General features: G+C 50.9%; 3 protein-coding genes across 3 annotated transcripts; all 3 read left to right on the top strand.

The window, feature by feature from the left end:
• Window positions 1–370: 370 nt before the first annotated feature.
• BDZ99DRAFT_505952 (GroES-like protein) lies at window positions 371–1,633 on the top strand (the record flags this gene model as incomplete). Its single annotated transcript, XM_033724140.1, has 3 exons — window positions 371–567; window positions 679–1,532; window positions 1,583–1,633. Exons 1-3 carry the CDS (start codon window positions 462–464, stop codon window positions 1,631–1,633), a joined length of 1,011 nt encoding a protein of 336 aa, XP_033583541.1. The 5' UTR covers window positions 371–461.
• Window positions 1,634–2,217: 584 nt separating this feature from the next.
• Window positions 2,218–14,492, top strand: BDZ99DRAFT_543201 (uncharacterized protein). The gene is made up of 5 exons (XM_033726778.1): window positions 2,218–2,590; window positions 2,687–2,844; window positions 2,900–11,626; window positions 11,681–13,444; window positions 13,499–14,492. The coding sequence occupies exons 1-5, from the start codon at window positions 2,533–2,535 to the stop codon at window positions 14,186–14,188; spliced, it is 11,397 nt and encodes a 3,798-aa protein (XP_033583542.1). The 5' UTR covers window positions 2,218–2,532; the 3' UTR covers window positions 14,189–14,492.
• A 335-nt stretch (window positions 14,493–14,827) lies between these two features.
• BDZ99DRAFT_566392 (flavonol synthase/flavanone 3-hydroxylase) lies at window positions 14,828–16,527 on the top strand. Its single transcript, XM_033727577.1, has 2 exons — window positions 14,828–15,482; window positions 15,568–16,527. The coding sequence occupies exons 1-2, from the start codon at window positions 14,904–14,906 to the stop codon at window positions 16,129–16,131; spliced, it is 1,143 nt and encodes a 380-aa protein (XP_033583543.1). The 5' UTR covers window positions 14,828–14,903; the 3' UTR covers window positions 16,132–16,527.
• Window positions 16,528–16,684: the final 157 nt, after the last annotated feature.

The following is a 16,684-nucleotide window of genomic DNA, read 5'->3' on the forward strand; positions in this document are numbered from 1 at the left end:
AGTGGTGAAGGGGAGTGGCGGAGAGGGCCAGCGGAGTGGCCCAGCGGAGAGAATTTAGTGCGGAGGAGCGGAGAGATGTTTAAGAGGAGTAGCGGAGAGGAATAGTGGAAACTAGCACTGGGTACTGGATACTTGAAGCCACGGAGCCCGTTTAGGGTGTTGCTGGACTATTACCCATTCCAGATTCGCACGAATGGTCAAAGACTCGGACGACGAACGGTGGAGATGCTTGGAAACGTAGTAATCGTCTTGGAAACAGTGAATATGGATATACCGCAAAAGAGATTTGCGGCATATGCTTGGAAAGTGAGGTGGTGTTTTGGAGATACAGTAGCATGCTTGTTACGAACGTAAGACTAGGTATAAGGCTGTAGATTAGAAACGTAATTGTGATATCGAACATATATAGCAGATCCTCATATTTTCTTGCAGTAGCAGATCTATACGCCCACCAACTCAAGATGAAAGAAGCAATCGTCGCCCCAGACCAGACGGTCGAAATCGTCGACTCACCAATCCCAATCCCACAGCCAGGCCAAGTCTTAATCAAGGTCATCTTCTCAGGAAGTAATCCAAAAGACTGATAATACCCCATCTTACCACCACAAACTCTCCCGTGGCCTTCCTAACAACATCGCAGGAAATATGGCGCGGCTTACGGCAAGACCACCAACCCAGGCCACGACATCGCAGGCATCGTTCACGCGCTCGGCGCCGGCGTCTACCAATTCAAAGTCGGCGACCGCGTAGCCGCGTTCCACGAGATGTTTACTCCTGGTGCTAGCTTCGCCGAGTACGCTCTCGCGTGGCAGTGTACGACTTTCCACCTACCAGACCACGTGAGCTTTGCGGAGGCCGCGACATTGCCGCTTGCGGGTATGACTGCGGCAGTCGGGTTGTATCGCTACCTGGGGCTGCCTGAGCCTTGGTCGAGTGCTACACCAAAGGACAGCGAGAAGCGGCCGATTTTGGTGTATGGAGCGGCGTCTGCGGTTGGGGCTTTTGCTGTTCAGCTTGCGAGGTTGTCGGGGCTGCATCCTATCATGGGCGTGGCGGGTAGGGGGGTGGCGTTCGCGGAGGGGCTGATTGATAAATCGAAAGGTGATGCTATCATCGACTACCGTGGAGGCGAGAAAGCTGTCATCGCTGGCATTAAGGACGCCCTGCAGGCGGCTGGGTGCGATCATGTCCCACTACAGTACTGCTTCGACGCCATTGCCGAGGCGGGCACTCACGAGATCATCGCCGCGGTGCTGGATACGAAATTGGGTAGCAGCAAAGCGACGCATGTTATGCCCATAGAGCGGTTTGCGACGAAAGGGTTCAAGTATCCCAAGGGGATTGAGGCTAGTCTAATGATGGTGGGCGATGTTCATGGCCCGGCGAAGGACTTTGGCTATATTTGGCTCCAGTACTTTTCGAGGCTTTTGGAAGATGGGAGATTGAAGCCGCATCCGTTTGAAGAGAAGCCAGGCGGCTTGGGAGGTATTGCCGCGGCTTTGAGGGACTTGAAAGAAGGGAAAGCCAGTGCGGTGAGTCGTGCCTGGATACACTTTTGGAAATTTGAAGCTGACCCAGTCAGGTGAAGTATGTCTTTGATATCGGGAGAACAGAGGGAGTTGAAAGGGCTTGAGAAGAATGAGCAAGAGAGAGTAGGATTCGAGGACTGTAGACATAAAGGTCAATGATGGAATACATTGCCTGGCCTGGTCGTAAACTGGTGTGCTGGTCTCTGACGCGCCTGGATACATCTTGAGAAATTTGAGTTGATTAATTCAGGCAATCTATAAACTCGTCGGGCGACCTCAGACGGCGTCACCCGCGTTTGATGTTGGAAAATAAGGGGGTGCTTTCAGAATCTGTAAGAAGTGACGCTCATTGCAACGGCCGGTTTGTTGGGGCGAACTCCTGTGAAATCTATGCAAGCTCGGTTTGACACGGTGGAGGTCAGTCCATAGGCTTCCAAGAACCTGGACGGAAGGTGAAGCAGTTCATTCTCTGGCGGTGAGCGGAAGAGTGGCGATGATTCTCACTTTTTCCACCGCACGTGACTAGAGACGCTCGGGCCATCCACACGGAGGAACAGTTGATCCTTATAGATAGCGAACCAATGAATTTTGGAAACGGTTCGGCCTAGGTCTATATAGGCTTAGCTTCTTAGCATCTCGCGGCGATGCAGTCCCCCAACCCAAAGGTTCGCGATCCCATCGCGCGCATCTAGGTCGACGACAAACGAAGTGGAGGAGCGCCCGCGCTCAACAACACAAACTGTTTTCCTTTCTCTTTACCATACTTCTAATATCCTGCGGCCTCTGTTTCTCCAGCTTTCCTTTTATACCCACAGCTTCACCCAGGCGCACCGAGACTCCTCCTTCATCCTCCGCAGACATCGCAAGGCTCAACGCCAATGCGCTCCTCTTCCGACAGAACCAGAGCACAACCAAGGGAAATATCCATCGTCCTCGTATCTGGTAGCGACGACGGCCTCTCCAGCTCTTACTCGAGCAGGTGGTCGTCGTTGAACGCCTGAAGATGGCGACAGAGAGGAACTTCGAGGCTACGGCCGCGAAGCTTGACGACCCAGGCACAGGTATGTTTGCGGAACTCAGCTTCCGAGACAGCTACTTTTATATGGAGCCTCTTGAATGTTTTAGCTGGTCACTATGCTAACGAGTCACCGCGCTAGATCTAAAGGTCAAGGGAAATATCGCTGTGGAGGTGCGGGATACCATCGACACGAATTGCCAGGGCGCGCAATATGCCTCATTCTTGCAACACTTTGTGCCAGTGTTCTTGAAGATCCTGGATGGCGCTCCTGCGTTCATCAGCAATTCGCAAGAACAAGTGAGGATATAGGGTTCCCCAGCTATGACCGTTTGACTAATAATGACTCTTACAGCGGCTTCGAAATTGTGTCCTCGAGATCCTTCACCGGCTACCTATGACGCCAGTCGAGACAGTTGAACCACATGCGCAGGCGATAGTGGACAAGCTTATGGGCTTGGTGAAGATCGAAAATGAAGATAATGCGGTCTTGTGCATCAAGACAATCATGGACTTCCAGCGGCATCAGACCAAAGCGCTGGCGGATCGGGTGCAGCCTTTTCTAGACTTGATTCAAGAAATGTTCGAGACGATGGAGCAGGTTGTTCAGGATACCTTCGATAATCCAGCACCGGCTGCGGCTCCGGGGGTTCCATCAACGCCAAACAATCCCCAGTACTCACAGTCCCCACGACCCGGATCTCCTGCAACCGCATTGAACACTGGGCCCGCTGGAGATATTGGATCGGAACAACAGCAAGCGCGAATGCTTTTAAAGGGCATGCAATCTTTCAAAGTGCTCGCCGAGTGCCCCATTATTGTGGTCTCACTCTTCCAGGCCTACAGGACTTGCGTGCACAGGAACGTCAAACAGTTTGTGCCTCTAATCAAGAATGTCCTCATGCTCCAGGCCAAACCGCAAGAGAAGGCGCATGCAGAGGCTAAGGCCGCAGGCAGGGTTTTTACAGGCGTGAGCAAAGAAATCCGCAATCGTGCTGCATTTGGAGACTTCATTACAGCACAAGTCAAGACGATGAGCTTCTTGGCCTACCTGCTCCGGGTGTACTCGCAGCAGTTGACCGATTTCGTTCCCACACTGCCAGATATCGTAGTGCGGTTGCTGAAAGACTGCCCCAGGGAAAAGTCTGGATCCCGGAAAGAACTCCTTGTCGCAATCCGGCACATCATCAACTTCAACTTCCGCAAGGTCTTTTTGAAGAAGATTGATGAGCTCCTCGACGAAAGAACTCTTATTGGTGATGGCTTGACGGTGTACGAAACTATGAGACCCCTGGCCTACAGCATGCTGGCTGATCTCATACACCATCTTCGGGATTCATTGTCACGGGAACAAATACGTCGAACGGTGGAGGTATACACCAAAAACCTACATGACACATTCCCGGGGACGAGTTTCCAGACGATGAGCGCAAAATTACTCCTTAACATGGCGGAATGCATTGCGAAGCTCGAGCCTAAGGAGGATGCACGCTACTTCTTGGTCATGATTCTGAATGCAATAGGGGATAAATTTGCCGCCATGAACCGCCAGTACACGAACGCTGTAAAGCTGTCTGCGCAGTATTCCCAGCCATCCATTGATGCCGTGCCGGAGAACCACATGGCTGAAAAGTACCATCCACCAGACTGGGACGACATCGACATTTTCAATGCTACACCCATCAAAACGTCGAACCCGCGAGATCGGAGCTCAGATCCCATTGCTGACAATAAGTTCCTATTCAAGAACCTGCTTCATGGACTGAAAAACCTGTTCTACCAGCTCAGAGCATGCAATCCAACCCGCATTAAGGAAGAAATTGACGCTAACAACGCGCCGGCGAACTGGCACGAGGTCTCCTTCGGCTATAATGCGGAAGAGGTGGAAGTTCTCATCAAGCTCTTCCGAGAGGGAGCACAGGTCTTCCGCTACTATGGCACCGACAAGCCCAACCCGGACCAAAAGCTCTCTACCAATGATCTTCTCGCAAACCAGCATATGATGTCTAGTGGTAAGGAGGAAAAGGAGTTGCTCGAAACTTTTGCAACCGTGTTTCATCACATCGACCCCGCCACTTTTCACGAGGTGTTCCAATCGGAGATTCCACATCTATATGACATGATGTTCGAGCATTCTGCACTCCTGCACATCCCGCAATTCCTCCTCGCTAGCGAAGCTACCTCGCCAAGTTTCGCTGGCATGCTCCTGCAGTTCCTTATGGACAGGATAGAGGATGTCGGAATCGCAGATACTAATAAGTCCTCGATACTGCTGCGCCTTTTTAAACTGTCATTCATGGCCGTAACCCTCTTCTCCGCCCAGAATGAGCAAGTTCTCCTCCCACACGTCAGTAAAATCATCACCAAATCTATCCAGTTGTCTACGACCGCAGAGGAGCCCATGAATTACTTCCTTCTTCTTAGATCCTTATTTAGAAGCATTGGAGGCGGCAGATTCGAGCATTTGTACAAGGAGATTCTCCCGTTACTTGAGATGCTCTTGGAAGTCTTGAACAACCTACTCATAGCCGCCCGGAAGCCATCAGAGAGAGATCTCTTCGTTGAACTCTCCCTTACTGTTCCTGCTCGTCTCAGCAATCTGTTGCCTCATCTGAGCTACCTCATGAGACCGCTGGTTGTTGCTCTTCGTGCCGGTTCCGACCTCGTCGGCCAAGGGCTCAGGACGCTAGAACTTTGTGTGGATAATCTGACTGCAGACTACCTTGATCCGATCATGGCTCCAGTCATTGACGACCTTATGGCAGCCTTGTGGGAACACCTCAAACCCAACCCCTACAGCCATTTCCACGCGCATACTACTATGCGGATCCTTGGAAAGCTAGGTGGTAGGAATAGGAAGTTTCTTACCGGCCCACCAGAACTTGACTACAAAGCCTACTCCGACGACGAATCCAGCATAGATATTCGTCTCATAGGATCAACAAAGGACCGAGCATTCCCAGCTGCCACCGGAATTGATGTTGCCATAGCCAAACTCCAGGAAGTGCCAAAGCTTCCCGCTGCTAAAAAGTCTGACAGTTTTCACAAACAACAAGCATTCAGGCTTATCACTGCTCATATCAAGCTTCTGATAGGTTCTGATAACCTTTCAGACGACTTCGCACAACTCGTACGGTTACAGGCAAACGACCTCTATTCCGGAAAATACGATGCCGGCAGTGATCTTATGGACATATCAGAGCGCGACAAGTCGATGGTTAAAAAGTCTGTGGAACACGACACTCTCAAGAAGCTGATCAAAGCCTGCATATTTGCGGTGTCCATTCCCGAATTGAAGGTTGACGCGGAAACGCTAGTCGCAAACATGGCGCGGCATTTCACCCTTCTTGAAGTCGGACGAGCGCTTGCGCAGTTGAAACACAAGGAGAAACCGTTCGACGTCAAATCTGGAGAAGGCCCCGTTCATTTAGACAGCCGGATCATCGTGGAAGCCATTGGCGATGCACTCTCATCTGATCATCCCGCAGTCCAGGAGGCTGCCCAAGCCGCAGTCATCGTGATTCGTGATGCCGCAAAAGTGATCTTTGGCTCTCAGGATAAATTGGACAGATTCGCTCTCTTCACACACATGTCGAGAACATTCTGTCATAACTGCCATGCCGAGGAATGGTTCATCAAAGCTGGGGGGACACTGGGTATAGAGATTCTAACTAAGAAGCTTGACCTGGGTGACGGATGGATGATGGACCGCCAGCTCGACCTTGTGCGCGCCTTGACGTTCGTCATGAAGGACATGCCCGCAGATCTCACCGCGAAGACGAGGGTTCAGGCAGAGGAACTGCTCGAGGACCTAATTCGAAGATGCAATTCCTCGGTTTCGAAGAAAGACATGGAGAATCATCAGAGCTCCTTATTCAAGCTTTGCGGCCAGCTGGTTGTTGACTTATCACACATGAATAAGAACGTTCGGCTCGCTACACAAAAGGCATTCAGCATTCTGGCCGAGGTGTCAGGTATGGGAGTCCACGAGCTCATTAATCCCGTTAAAGAAAGACTGGTGACTCCAATATGGACCAAGCCTCTTCGAGCATTACCGTTCAGCATCCAAATTGCATACATCGATGCCATTACATACTGCTTGAAACTGAAACCAGGCGTCCTGGAATTCAACGATCAGTTGACGCGATTATTGATGGAATCACTGGCGCTTGCGGATGCGGAAGACGAAGGCCTTGCCACTAAGCCCCAGGAGCAACGCAATGCCGAGCATATTGTTAATCTCCGAGTTGCATGCATTCGTCTTCTTTCGAAAGCGCAGGCGTTCCCTGAAGTGTCTCCTTCGCCGCCGAACCAGAGCTTTCTCCGAATCATCGCTGTGTTCTTCAAGGCCCTATACTCCAAATCTCCGGAGGTCGTCGAAGCAGCGAATGCGGGTCTGCAAGGTATCCTCGCAGCAACAAATAAGTTACCGAAAGACGTTCTCCAGAGCGGCCTCCGACCTATTCTCGTAAACCTTCAGGATCCTCGCAAGCTCTCCGTCGAAGGGTTGGATGGCCTGGCTCGGCTTTTAAAGTTGCTCACCAACTACTTCAAGGTTGAAATCGGAACTCGGCTGCTCGATCACTTGAAGACAATTGCCGACCCCCTCAGCCTGCAGAAAGTATCCTTTACTTTGGTCGAGCAAAACCCGAAGATGAAGGTCATAACCGCAATTTTCAACGTGTTCCATCTTTTACCACCTGCTGCGGTTACGTTCCTGAAGCCTCTAGTGTCAAAGGTTATCGAGCTGGAGACCGCCCTCCGACGCACCCACTATAGCCCCTTCAGAGAGCCCCTCATCCGCTATCTCAATCACTATCCGAAGGAAGCTTGGGAGCATTTTGCTCCAACTGTCAAAGATCTTGCTCAAGGACGTTTCTTCGCCCAACTTCTAGAGGACTCTGCAAGTGGGGTTCTGCGAGAGACTGTCATGAACGACGTCCAAGGCTTTCAGGGCTCATTTGCGATTGATGGGTCTGACACGGAGAAATGCCAGGCTGCGATTAATGCCATCCATATCGCCTTCGCTATGTCCAAACATCCCGCCACGAGTAAGTTGCTATGCGCGCATGAGAGTCTAAGGAAGGCGCTCTTTGAAGCAGCAAAGTTGCTTGAGACCAAGCTCAGGCAGAACTCCATCGACGAAGAACTTCGCCTGGCAGGCGAGCAGGCGAGCGAACAGATCATAGTCGTGTTCACGAATTACCTCAAGCACGAGCCCAACGACTTGGACTTCTTCTTCGAAGTAATAGATGCCGTTACTTCAGAGGAACTCAAAGCTTCGCCCCTTCTCTTCGACTACATTTATCGGGAGATGATTTCGAGCGAGTCGATTGACTACTGGAGATCCTTGGTACTCCGTTGTATCGATATTTACACTGCGCGCAACACCTCCCAGAAAACGAAAACTTTCGCATTCCGTAACATAGTGAACCCTATCTTTGCTATGGACGTCATGCGGAATTGGGATCGCTTATTTGGGACCACGAAAGGCACCAAGCTGATGGATAAAGCTATGACAGAAACCATCCACGTTCGTCTCTGGAAACCACAATCGTTGAGCGATACCTCCGAAGAGACTGCGCAGCTAGGCGTTGATCATTCTCGAATGGAGCTTCTGCAGCTTACCACGCTGCTGATCAAATACCATGCACCACTGGTCCAGGAAACGCGCAAAGATATCATAAAATTTGCGTGGAACTACATCAAACTCGAAGACATCATCAACAAATATGCGGCATATGTTTTGATTGCGTTCTTCATCGTCATGTACGAGACACCTCCAAAGATCGCTAACCAAGTCTATCAAGCACTGCTCAAGGCCCATCAGAACGAAGGCCGGTCTTTGGTCATGCAAGCCCTTGAGCTACTTGCGCCAGTACTGAAAAAACGCATGGGCACAATGGACCCCAAGATTCCAAGATGGGCAGCGATTCCCAAGAATATATTGGCACAAGAGAGCTCCAACTTGCAGCAGCTAATGAGTATCTTCAACTTTTTGGTCCGCCACCCAGACCTGTTCTACGAGGCCCGGGAACCTCTTTCAGCACAAATCATCTCCTCAATTACGAAGATTGCCCAACCGCCAAATCCCTCAAATGAGGCTAAAAAGCTAGCATTAAACCTGATTAGTCTCATCCGATCTTGGGAGGAAATGTCCGTCAAGGAGGCCTCTGCTTCTCCTGGGAGAATGTCACAATCACCTCAGGCGGCCAAAAGGAGGGTTGATGGTTCTCTTGTACCCCCAGGATCCTTGCCCAAAGGCTTCGTCGCGAACCCTGCAATCAGAATGCTGCTCATCAAATACCTCATTCAGTTTATTGCCTATCTGCCGGAGAGATATCCAGTTCCTACTGCGAAACCCAAAGAGACCACAAGCAGTACGAATCCGTCACCTGCTCAAACAGCTGAGATCTGCAAGAAGGCGGTTCAGCTTCTGCATGACTTACTGTCGCCGCGACTTTGGGCAGATTTAGACCTGGATCTTATGCTCACTAAGAAAATTGAAGAAATCTTATGCGCTGATCTGAAGTCCGACGAAAAACAAGAGGCGTTCAACACAAGGATGATCAATACGCTTCAGATTCTCAAAGTCATCGTGAACGTCAAGCCGGATGAATGGGTTCTGGATCGTATGGCTCAGTTCCAGAAGATTCTGGAGAAACCGATTCGTTTCGAAAATGCTGACGTCCAGAGCTGTCTTCACGCGGCCGAGGAGCACGAAGATGGATCACCAACCCTCAAACCACTATTAGCGCGGGTCCTCGAAGTCATGCCTGAGCCGGTCACAGACGAAGACGGCACCAGCGAGGAGACGCCGTCCACAGAGTTCGTAACATTCCTGGGTGCTGTAGCTACGGAGGCACTCTCGAATGGGTCCTATATATCTGCTGTCAACATTCTATGGACGCTCTGCCAGAAACGACCCGACGAGATCGATCAACATATCCCTCAAATCATGAAAGCCTTCCAGAGCAAAATGGCCAAAGATCATCTCGCAGTCCACAGCAGCCTTCCTGGACAAATCAGTGTGCGAGCTGATGGCGTCAAAGAGATTCTGCGACCCGATGGCACCAAGGAACCTATTGACATGCAGGAGGTAGAGATCCAAACAGGTCTGATTCTGAAAGTGATCGATATCCTAGCAGCACGAATGAATGAACTTGGAGATAACAGACGTCCGTACCTTAGCGTCTTAGCCTCCTTAGTCGAACGGTCTCTCAACAACGCTGTTTGCATGAAGGTTCTTGATCTTGTAGAGAACTGGGTATTCTACTCAACAGAGCCAGTACCCACTCTGAAAGAGAAGACGGCTGTGCTCACCAAGATGCTACTTTTTGAACATCGAACAGACACCTCTCTTCTAACTAGATTCCTTGATCTAGTCATCAGAATCTACGAAGATCCCAAGATCACTCGATCAGAGCTGACTGTGCGCATGGAGCACGCGTTCCTAATTGGCACACGAGCGCAAGACGTGGAGATGCGTAATCGATTCATGTACATCTTCGATAAGAGCTTGAGCCGAACCGCTAGCAGTCGCTTGAACTACGTCCTGGCATCGCAGAACTGGGATACGTTGAACGACAGCTATTGGCTTAGTCAAGTCATTCACCTCATGTTCGGGTCGGTCGAGATGAATGGGCCTGCTCAATTGCATTCGGATGACTTCGTGGTAATGCGAACATCAACTATATTTGGCACATACGCGAAAGACTCGAGGATAGCCGATGTCATGGTTGACGATACCCTAGAGACCTTTATTGCCACACACAGGCGATTCTGCAGCTCATTAGGCGATGTCAAGATTCGGGACGTTTTCGAGCCGTTGGGCCATCTTCAGCATACCGACAGCAACCTTGCACACGACATCTGGGTTGCGTTCTTTCCTCTTTGTTGGTCCGCTCTCGTCAAGGACGATCAAAGCGAGCTGGAACGAGGATTGGTCTCTTTATTGACGAAGGATTTCCATACTCGCCAGATCGACAGACGGCCAAACTGTGTAGCCAGCATGCTTGAAGCCATTGTTCGGACCAAACAACGAATCAAGTTCCCTCCGCATATTATGAAGTATCTGGCCAAGACCTACAATGCCTGGTATACCACAGCTTGTTATATGGAAGAAAGTGCCATCAATCCAATCATCGACACTCCGGCTATCAGAGAAAGTAACCTGGACGCTCTTCTTGAAGTGTACGCGAATTTACAGGAAGACGACCTCTTCTACGGAACATGGCGCAGACGATGCCAGTACGTCGAAACTAATGCTGCCTTGTCATACGAACAAGCTGGAATATGGGACAAAGCTCAGCAAATGTACGAAGGTGCGCAGATCAAGGCGCGTACAGGCACTCTTCCCTTTTCCCAAGGCGAATACATGCTTTGGGAAGATCATTGGGTTGTATGCGCCCAGAAACTGCAGCAATGGGAAGTCCTGAGCGATTTCGCCAAGCATGAAAACTTCAACGACCTGTACCTTGAGGCGACATGGAGAAATTTCGATGCCTGGAGTAATACCGAAACACGAGAGCAACTTGACTCGATTATCCGATCCGTCAATGACGCCCCCACGCCTCGGAGAATATTCTTCCAAGCTTTCATGTCGTTGCTCAAGATGCATCTGCAGCAAGAGACTCCTCAGGAATTCAGTCGGATTTGCGACGAGGCTATTCAACTATCAATTCGAAAATGGCACCAACTACCAAAGCGGATGACGAACGCGCACATACCAATCTTGCAAAACTTCCAACAACTCGTCGAGCTTCACGACGCCAGCGTTATATGCCAAAGTCTTGTCACCACCACTCAGGCTAACTTGGACGTCAAGTCTCAGGAGCTGAAATTGCTGCTCAGTACGTGGCGAGATCGTCTTCCAAACTTTTGGGATGACATCAATGCATGGCAGGACTTGGTGACTTGGCGACAGCACATCTTCCATTTGATCAACGAGAAGTACCTCCGCCTTCTGCCACAACAGCAAGGCAACGCTAGTGGTAATTCTTTCGCATACAGAGGCTATCACGAGACCGCCTGGATCATCAACAGATTTGCTCACGTTGCTCGTAAGCACAACCTTCCCGAAGTCTGCATCGCCCAGCTCAGTCGAATCTACACCCTGCCAAATATTGAGATTCAGGAAGCGTTCCTCAAGCTTCGAGAACAAGCCAAGTGCCATTATCAGAATAAATCCGAGCTTACTAGCGGTCTTGATGTCATCAACAATACTAACCTCAACTATTTCGGCGCGCAACAAAAGGCTGAGTTTTACACTCTAAAGGGAATGTTCCTCGCGAAATTGGACAACAAGAATGAGGCCAATGACGCGTTTGGAAGTGCGCTCTACTTTGACATCAAACTACCCAAAGCTTGGGCTGAATGGGGCCGCTACAATGATATGCTCTTCAAGGAGGACCCTACTAATCTGGAGAAAGCTGCGGCTGCTATCAGCTGCTACCTGGAGGCTGCAAGTCAGTTCAAGAATGCGAAGTCGAGGAAGCTGCTCGGGCGCATTTTGTGGCTTCTTAGCTTGGATAATGCTGAACACACGCTGGCGAAGTCATACGAGACGTTCAAGGCGGACACACCGGCTTGGTACTGGATCACCTACATACCTCAGCTGCTCGGCAGCCTGTCAAGACCGGAAGCGCCTATCGCGAGGCAGATCCTCGGAAAGCTCGCCAAGACGTACCCACAAGCTCTTTATTGCCACTTGAGAACCGTACGCGAGGAGATGGTGTCGGTCAAGAAACAAGCAGAGGTCAAGGAAGCCAAAGAGAAGGCGGCTCGAGCCAAGCCAGGTGCAGCTCAAGGCTCACCACAAATTAAGCAAGGATCCCCCGACGCCCGCCCAGGCTCGGCTTCTAGCTCGAACAGACCAGGCACTGCGAATGGAGATTCCAAGCCCGCCATTACGAACGGTTCCGCAAACGGAGCGAATGGAGCCTCATCCGAAGGAAATGAACAGTCCACACCCAGTGGCACTCCGGCCGTCCAGGCAGTTGAAAAGAAGAAACCATGGGACCATGTGGATGACATTTCAGCCGCACTCAAGACAGCATTCCCTCTTCTAGCCCTCTCTATGGAAACCATGCTTGACCAGATACAGAAGAACTTCAAGTGTCCCCAAGATGAGGATGCCTACAGGCTCATTGTCGCACTTCTTAACGATGGCCTCTCCTATGTCGGCCGCCAGCCTGGTTATTATGCGCAAGAAGTACGACTACCGCCTTCGACAGAGGCAAACATCTCGCGCTTCGCAGAATCAGTACTGCCGTCGCATATCCGCAAAGCGTTTGAGACTGACTTTGTCACCATCAAGCCCACGATGTATGAATACATACAGAAGCTACGGACTTGGCGCAACCGATTTGAAGAACGATTGGACGGGCGGAACCAACGCGCTACTCTTGAGTCCTACACCCACCAGTTAAGCGAGTTCAGTTTCCTGAAGTTCGACGATGTCGAAGTGCCCGGACAGTATCTGGAACACCGCGACAAGAATCAGGACTTTGTACGAATCGAACGTTTCCTGCCCGATGTTGACCTGGTCAGAGGTATTGGGTTCTGCCACCGTCGACTCAAGATACGAGGCCTGGATGGAAGCGTGCACCCATTCGCGATTCAGTATCCAGCCGCCAGAAGCTCGAGGAGAGAAGAACGAATACTGCAGCTGTTCAGAATCTTCAATGGCATACTGTCAAAGAGAAAAGAAAGCCGTCGCCGGAACTTGCAGTTTCATCTGCCACTCGTTGTACCAATCACGCCAAGCGTACGCATGGTCCAAGACGACGAGTCATATATCAACATGCAAGGCATATTTGAGGATTATTGCAGAAGGACAGGTGTCAATAAGGATGAGCCGGTGCTGTACAGCATCGAGAAACTCCGCAGTCTAGCACCTGTAGGTGTTCGTAACTCTGGCTCGCCACATCGTGAAAGACCTAACGATTCCCAGAAAAATATCGAGCAGGCCAATGCTATTCGTCTTGAGACATTCGCTGCCGTACAAGAGAAGTACGTACCGCCGACAATCATTCTCGACTACTTCCGAGCTACATACCCGTCATTTGCGGACTTCTGGCTCTTCCGGCGTACTTTCTCGTACCAGCTTGCGGCACTCACATTCATAACCTACATCATGCACATGAACACACGCTATCCACACAAACTGTTCATCTCACGAGCAACTGGCCGTGTCTGGGGCTCAGAACTTATCCCCGTCATGGCTGTATCCAAGCCTATTCTCAACAACCCCGAGCCTGTTCCATTCCGCCTCACGCCAAATCTTCAAACTCTAATGGGGCCGCTTGCTACAGAAGGCATCTTCGCACCCGCAGTCATGGCCATCGCACGTTGCCTAATGGAGCCCGAAGGCGAGATGGACATGCTCCTCTCTATCTTCATGCGCGATGAGATTACTCATTGGTTCACGACGCAGCACCGTGTGCTTCAAGACGGAAGCAGCCAGCTACGAGAAGCAGTTCAAGGAAACTCGGATGCCGTGGTGAAGCGCGCAGTTACCTTGGGCAGCTTGCCGACGGTGCAAAACTTGCCAGCCAATCAAACTATGGTCGATTTGGTCAGTGTGGCTGTCAATCCGGTCAAGCTCTCTCAGACGGATCCATTATGGATGGCTTACCTGTAGAGCGGGAGTCGAGAATCCCACCATGGGGTTTTTTTTCTTTCCTTTTTTTTTCTTTTCTTGTAGATCTATCTTAGCGATGCGGAAAATGACCCTTAGTACTCGGGCAAGGAGTTTTTGGTCATCAGGGGCAGTTTGTCCTTGCTTCTTTCGATGCGTTCACGCGGTGGTGGATACTGGGTCTGGAGCGGACTTCTATCGGCATATGGCGTTGAGATAGGTGATAGTTTAAAGGGGCAGGCCGCCTAAGTCAAGGAGGAAACCTATTTTCTTCTAAAACAGGGGTTTTCCATGAGTGTGCTGATTTCCAATTATGCTCTGGAATTCATAGATAGTTTGTAAACTCAAGACTGTTGTCGACTTTGTGGTATTCTGCTTCGATATTAGTTTTCTCATGCTCTACAGAGGTCGTCTTTTGATGTTTGACTATCCTAGAAAGCGGTCCACAATTCGAGCATTTCTGCTCCATAAGAGCTTATTATGGCATGCCGACGTTTGGTCAAGCGTTTCGGTACAGTATCCGACTTTCGGTGCTTGTTCCCTGGCTTGTTCTCTAGCTTGTTCCCTAGCTTGTCCGACCATCAACGGCTATCTATCGGCGTCAACCCCACTATTGACTCAAGATAGGTATAAGAACGCGGACCGGAGGGCGCCGGCAGCCTCCCAAAACACTGATCATAGTTAGCCCAAACATACTTACAACTACTACTCATTCAAAATGGCAGCAGCCATACAAGCCCCTTCCATTCCCAGGTCCCAAAATGACCTGTCAACCTTCGACGAAGCTAGAAAAGGCGCCTACGTCTATCTTCAATCTCGCCTAACTCACAAAGCCCCAGCCTCGAATGAACCATTCGAGATCCCAGTAATTGACATCTCCCCTTCCTTCTCCTCATCTCTTCTTGACCGCCAAGCCGTCGCCGATAACATCCGCGCCGCGTGCACGACCAGCGGATTCTTCTATATCACCAACCATGGCGTGCCGTTGCCAACCTGCGCGACCATGCTCAGCGAAGCCAAACGCTTCTTCAAAGCGCTGTCTCCGAAGCAAAAGGAGCTAATGCATTTGCGGAACTCGAAGGTGGGCATGGGGTGGGAGCCGAAAGCGTATACGAGTATTGCGGGGGACTCGGAGACGAAAGAAGGGTTTAATTTTGGGTATGAGGCGGGCTTGGATAAGGCGGGTGGCGATGGGCTGTATAGGAATATTGATGGGACGGACGTAAAGGGGAATCAGTGGCCAGGGGAGGAGGCGTTGCCGGGGTTTTTTGGGAATATGAGGGAGTATTATAGTGAAGTATGTGTCTCTAAAGCTCCCCTAATCCGCCAGCATTCTGCTTCTATTTTGAAGTATCGGAGGAGAGTACTGATTAAGTATCCAGCTTCTGCAACTAGCCCGCCACCTCTTCCGCCTCTTCGCCCTCTCCCTCGCCCTCCCAGAGGATCATTTTGATCCTATGACAACGCACCCAGGTGGCACTGTTCGCCTGCTCTACTACCCGCCCGCCAAATCACCTGCCCCGTTCTCCCCCGACCCAGCATCGTCATCCGAAATCGGCCTTGGCGCTCACTCCGACTACGAATGCTTTACCCTCCTCCTCTGCTCCGCCTCCTCCGGCCTCGAGATCCTCAGCCCCTCCGCTCAATGGACGCCCGCGCCGCCCGTGCCCGGCAGCTTCATCGTCAACGTCGCGGACTTCATGATGCGCTTCACGAACGGCGTGTACAAGAGCACCGTACACCGCGTTGTGAACCGCGCTGCGGAGGAGCGGTACAGCGTCCCGTTTTTCTTTAGCGTGAACTACGATCAGGTGGTCGAGACGCTGCCGAGTTGTGTGAGTGCGGAGAATCCGGCGAAGTTTCCGCCGATAAGGGCCGGGGAGTATGTGTTGCAGCGGTTTTCGAATACCACGGAGGGGGGTGGGGGGTATGGTGCTGCGTTGTAGGCTTTTTGGCTAGATTGGGGAGGAGTTTATGCCTCGAGTTGAAATGGAAACCGCCAACCCTCTCGTGTAGGGCTTTCTTGAGTCTAGCATAGCTTACAAAGTGGCTTGTTCTGTAAATTCACCATTGTTTATCTTATAGCTTGCCTTGCAGCTTGTTTCGGGTGTTCCATCTGATTGTATAGGGTCTTGAATTCTAACAGCTCGTGGCGGACTTTTCGCTTGATTCGCAGAACGGTAAATTTTGCGATCTACCTAGGAAGGACGGGCGACGGTGCCAGCAGACTGCAATAGTCATATGCGTACTAGCAAATGATCTTTAGTGGCGTAATTCCTTGGGGTAAATAGAGAATCTCAGTAAGAGCCAATATTTCCGACATTGGTCTCACTCTGTGATCTTCAATGGGACGCAGGCGGTATTTCCGCTCTTGACACTAGTTGCTCAAAGTCTTCTGCTGGCGAAGGATATCCGCAGAACTCTGACGCGTGGGAAGATGCTGAGGCAGCCGTGACCGGCGGACTAGGCGGCCTGTTTACACTGATTGTATATGTGAAC

This window comes from Mytilinidion resinicola (assembly GCF_010093595.1).
Source record: "Mytilinidion resinicola strain CBS 304.34 unplaced genomic scaffold BDZ99scaffold_2, whole genome shotgun sequence".
Lineage (NCBI taxonomy): Eukaryota > Fungi > Ascomycota > Dothideomycetes > Mytilinidiales > Mytilinidiaceae > Mytilinidion > Mytilinidion resinicola.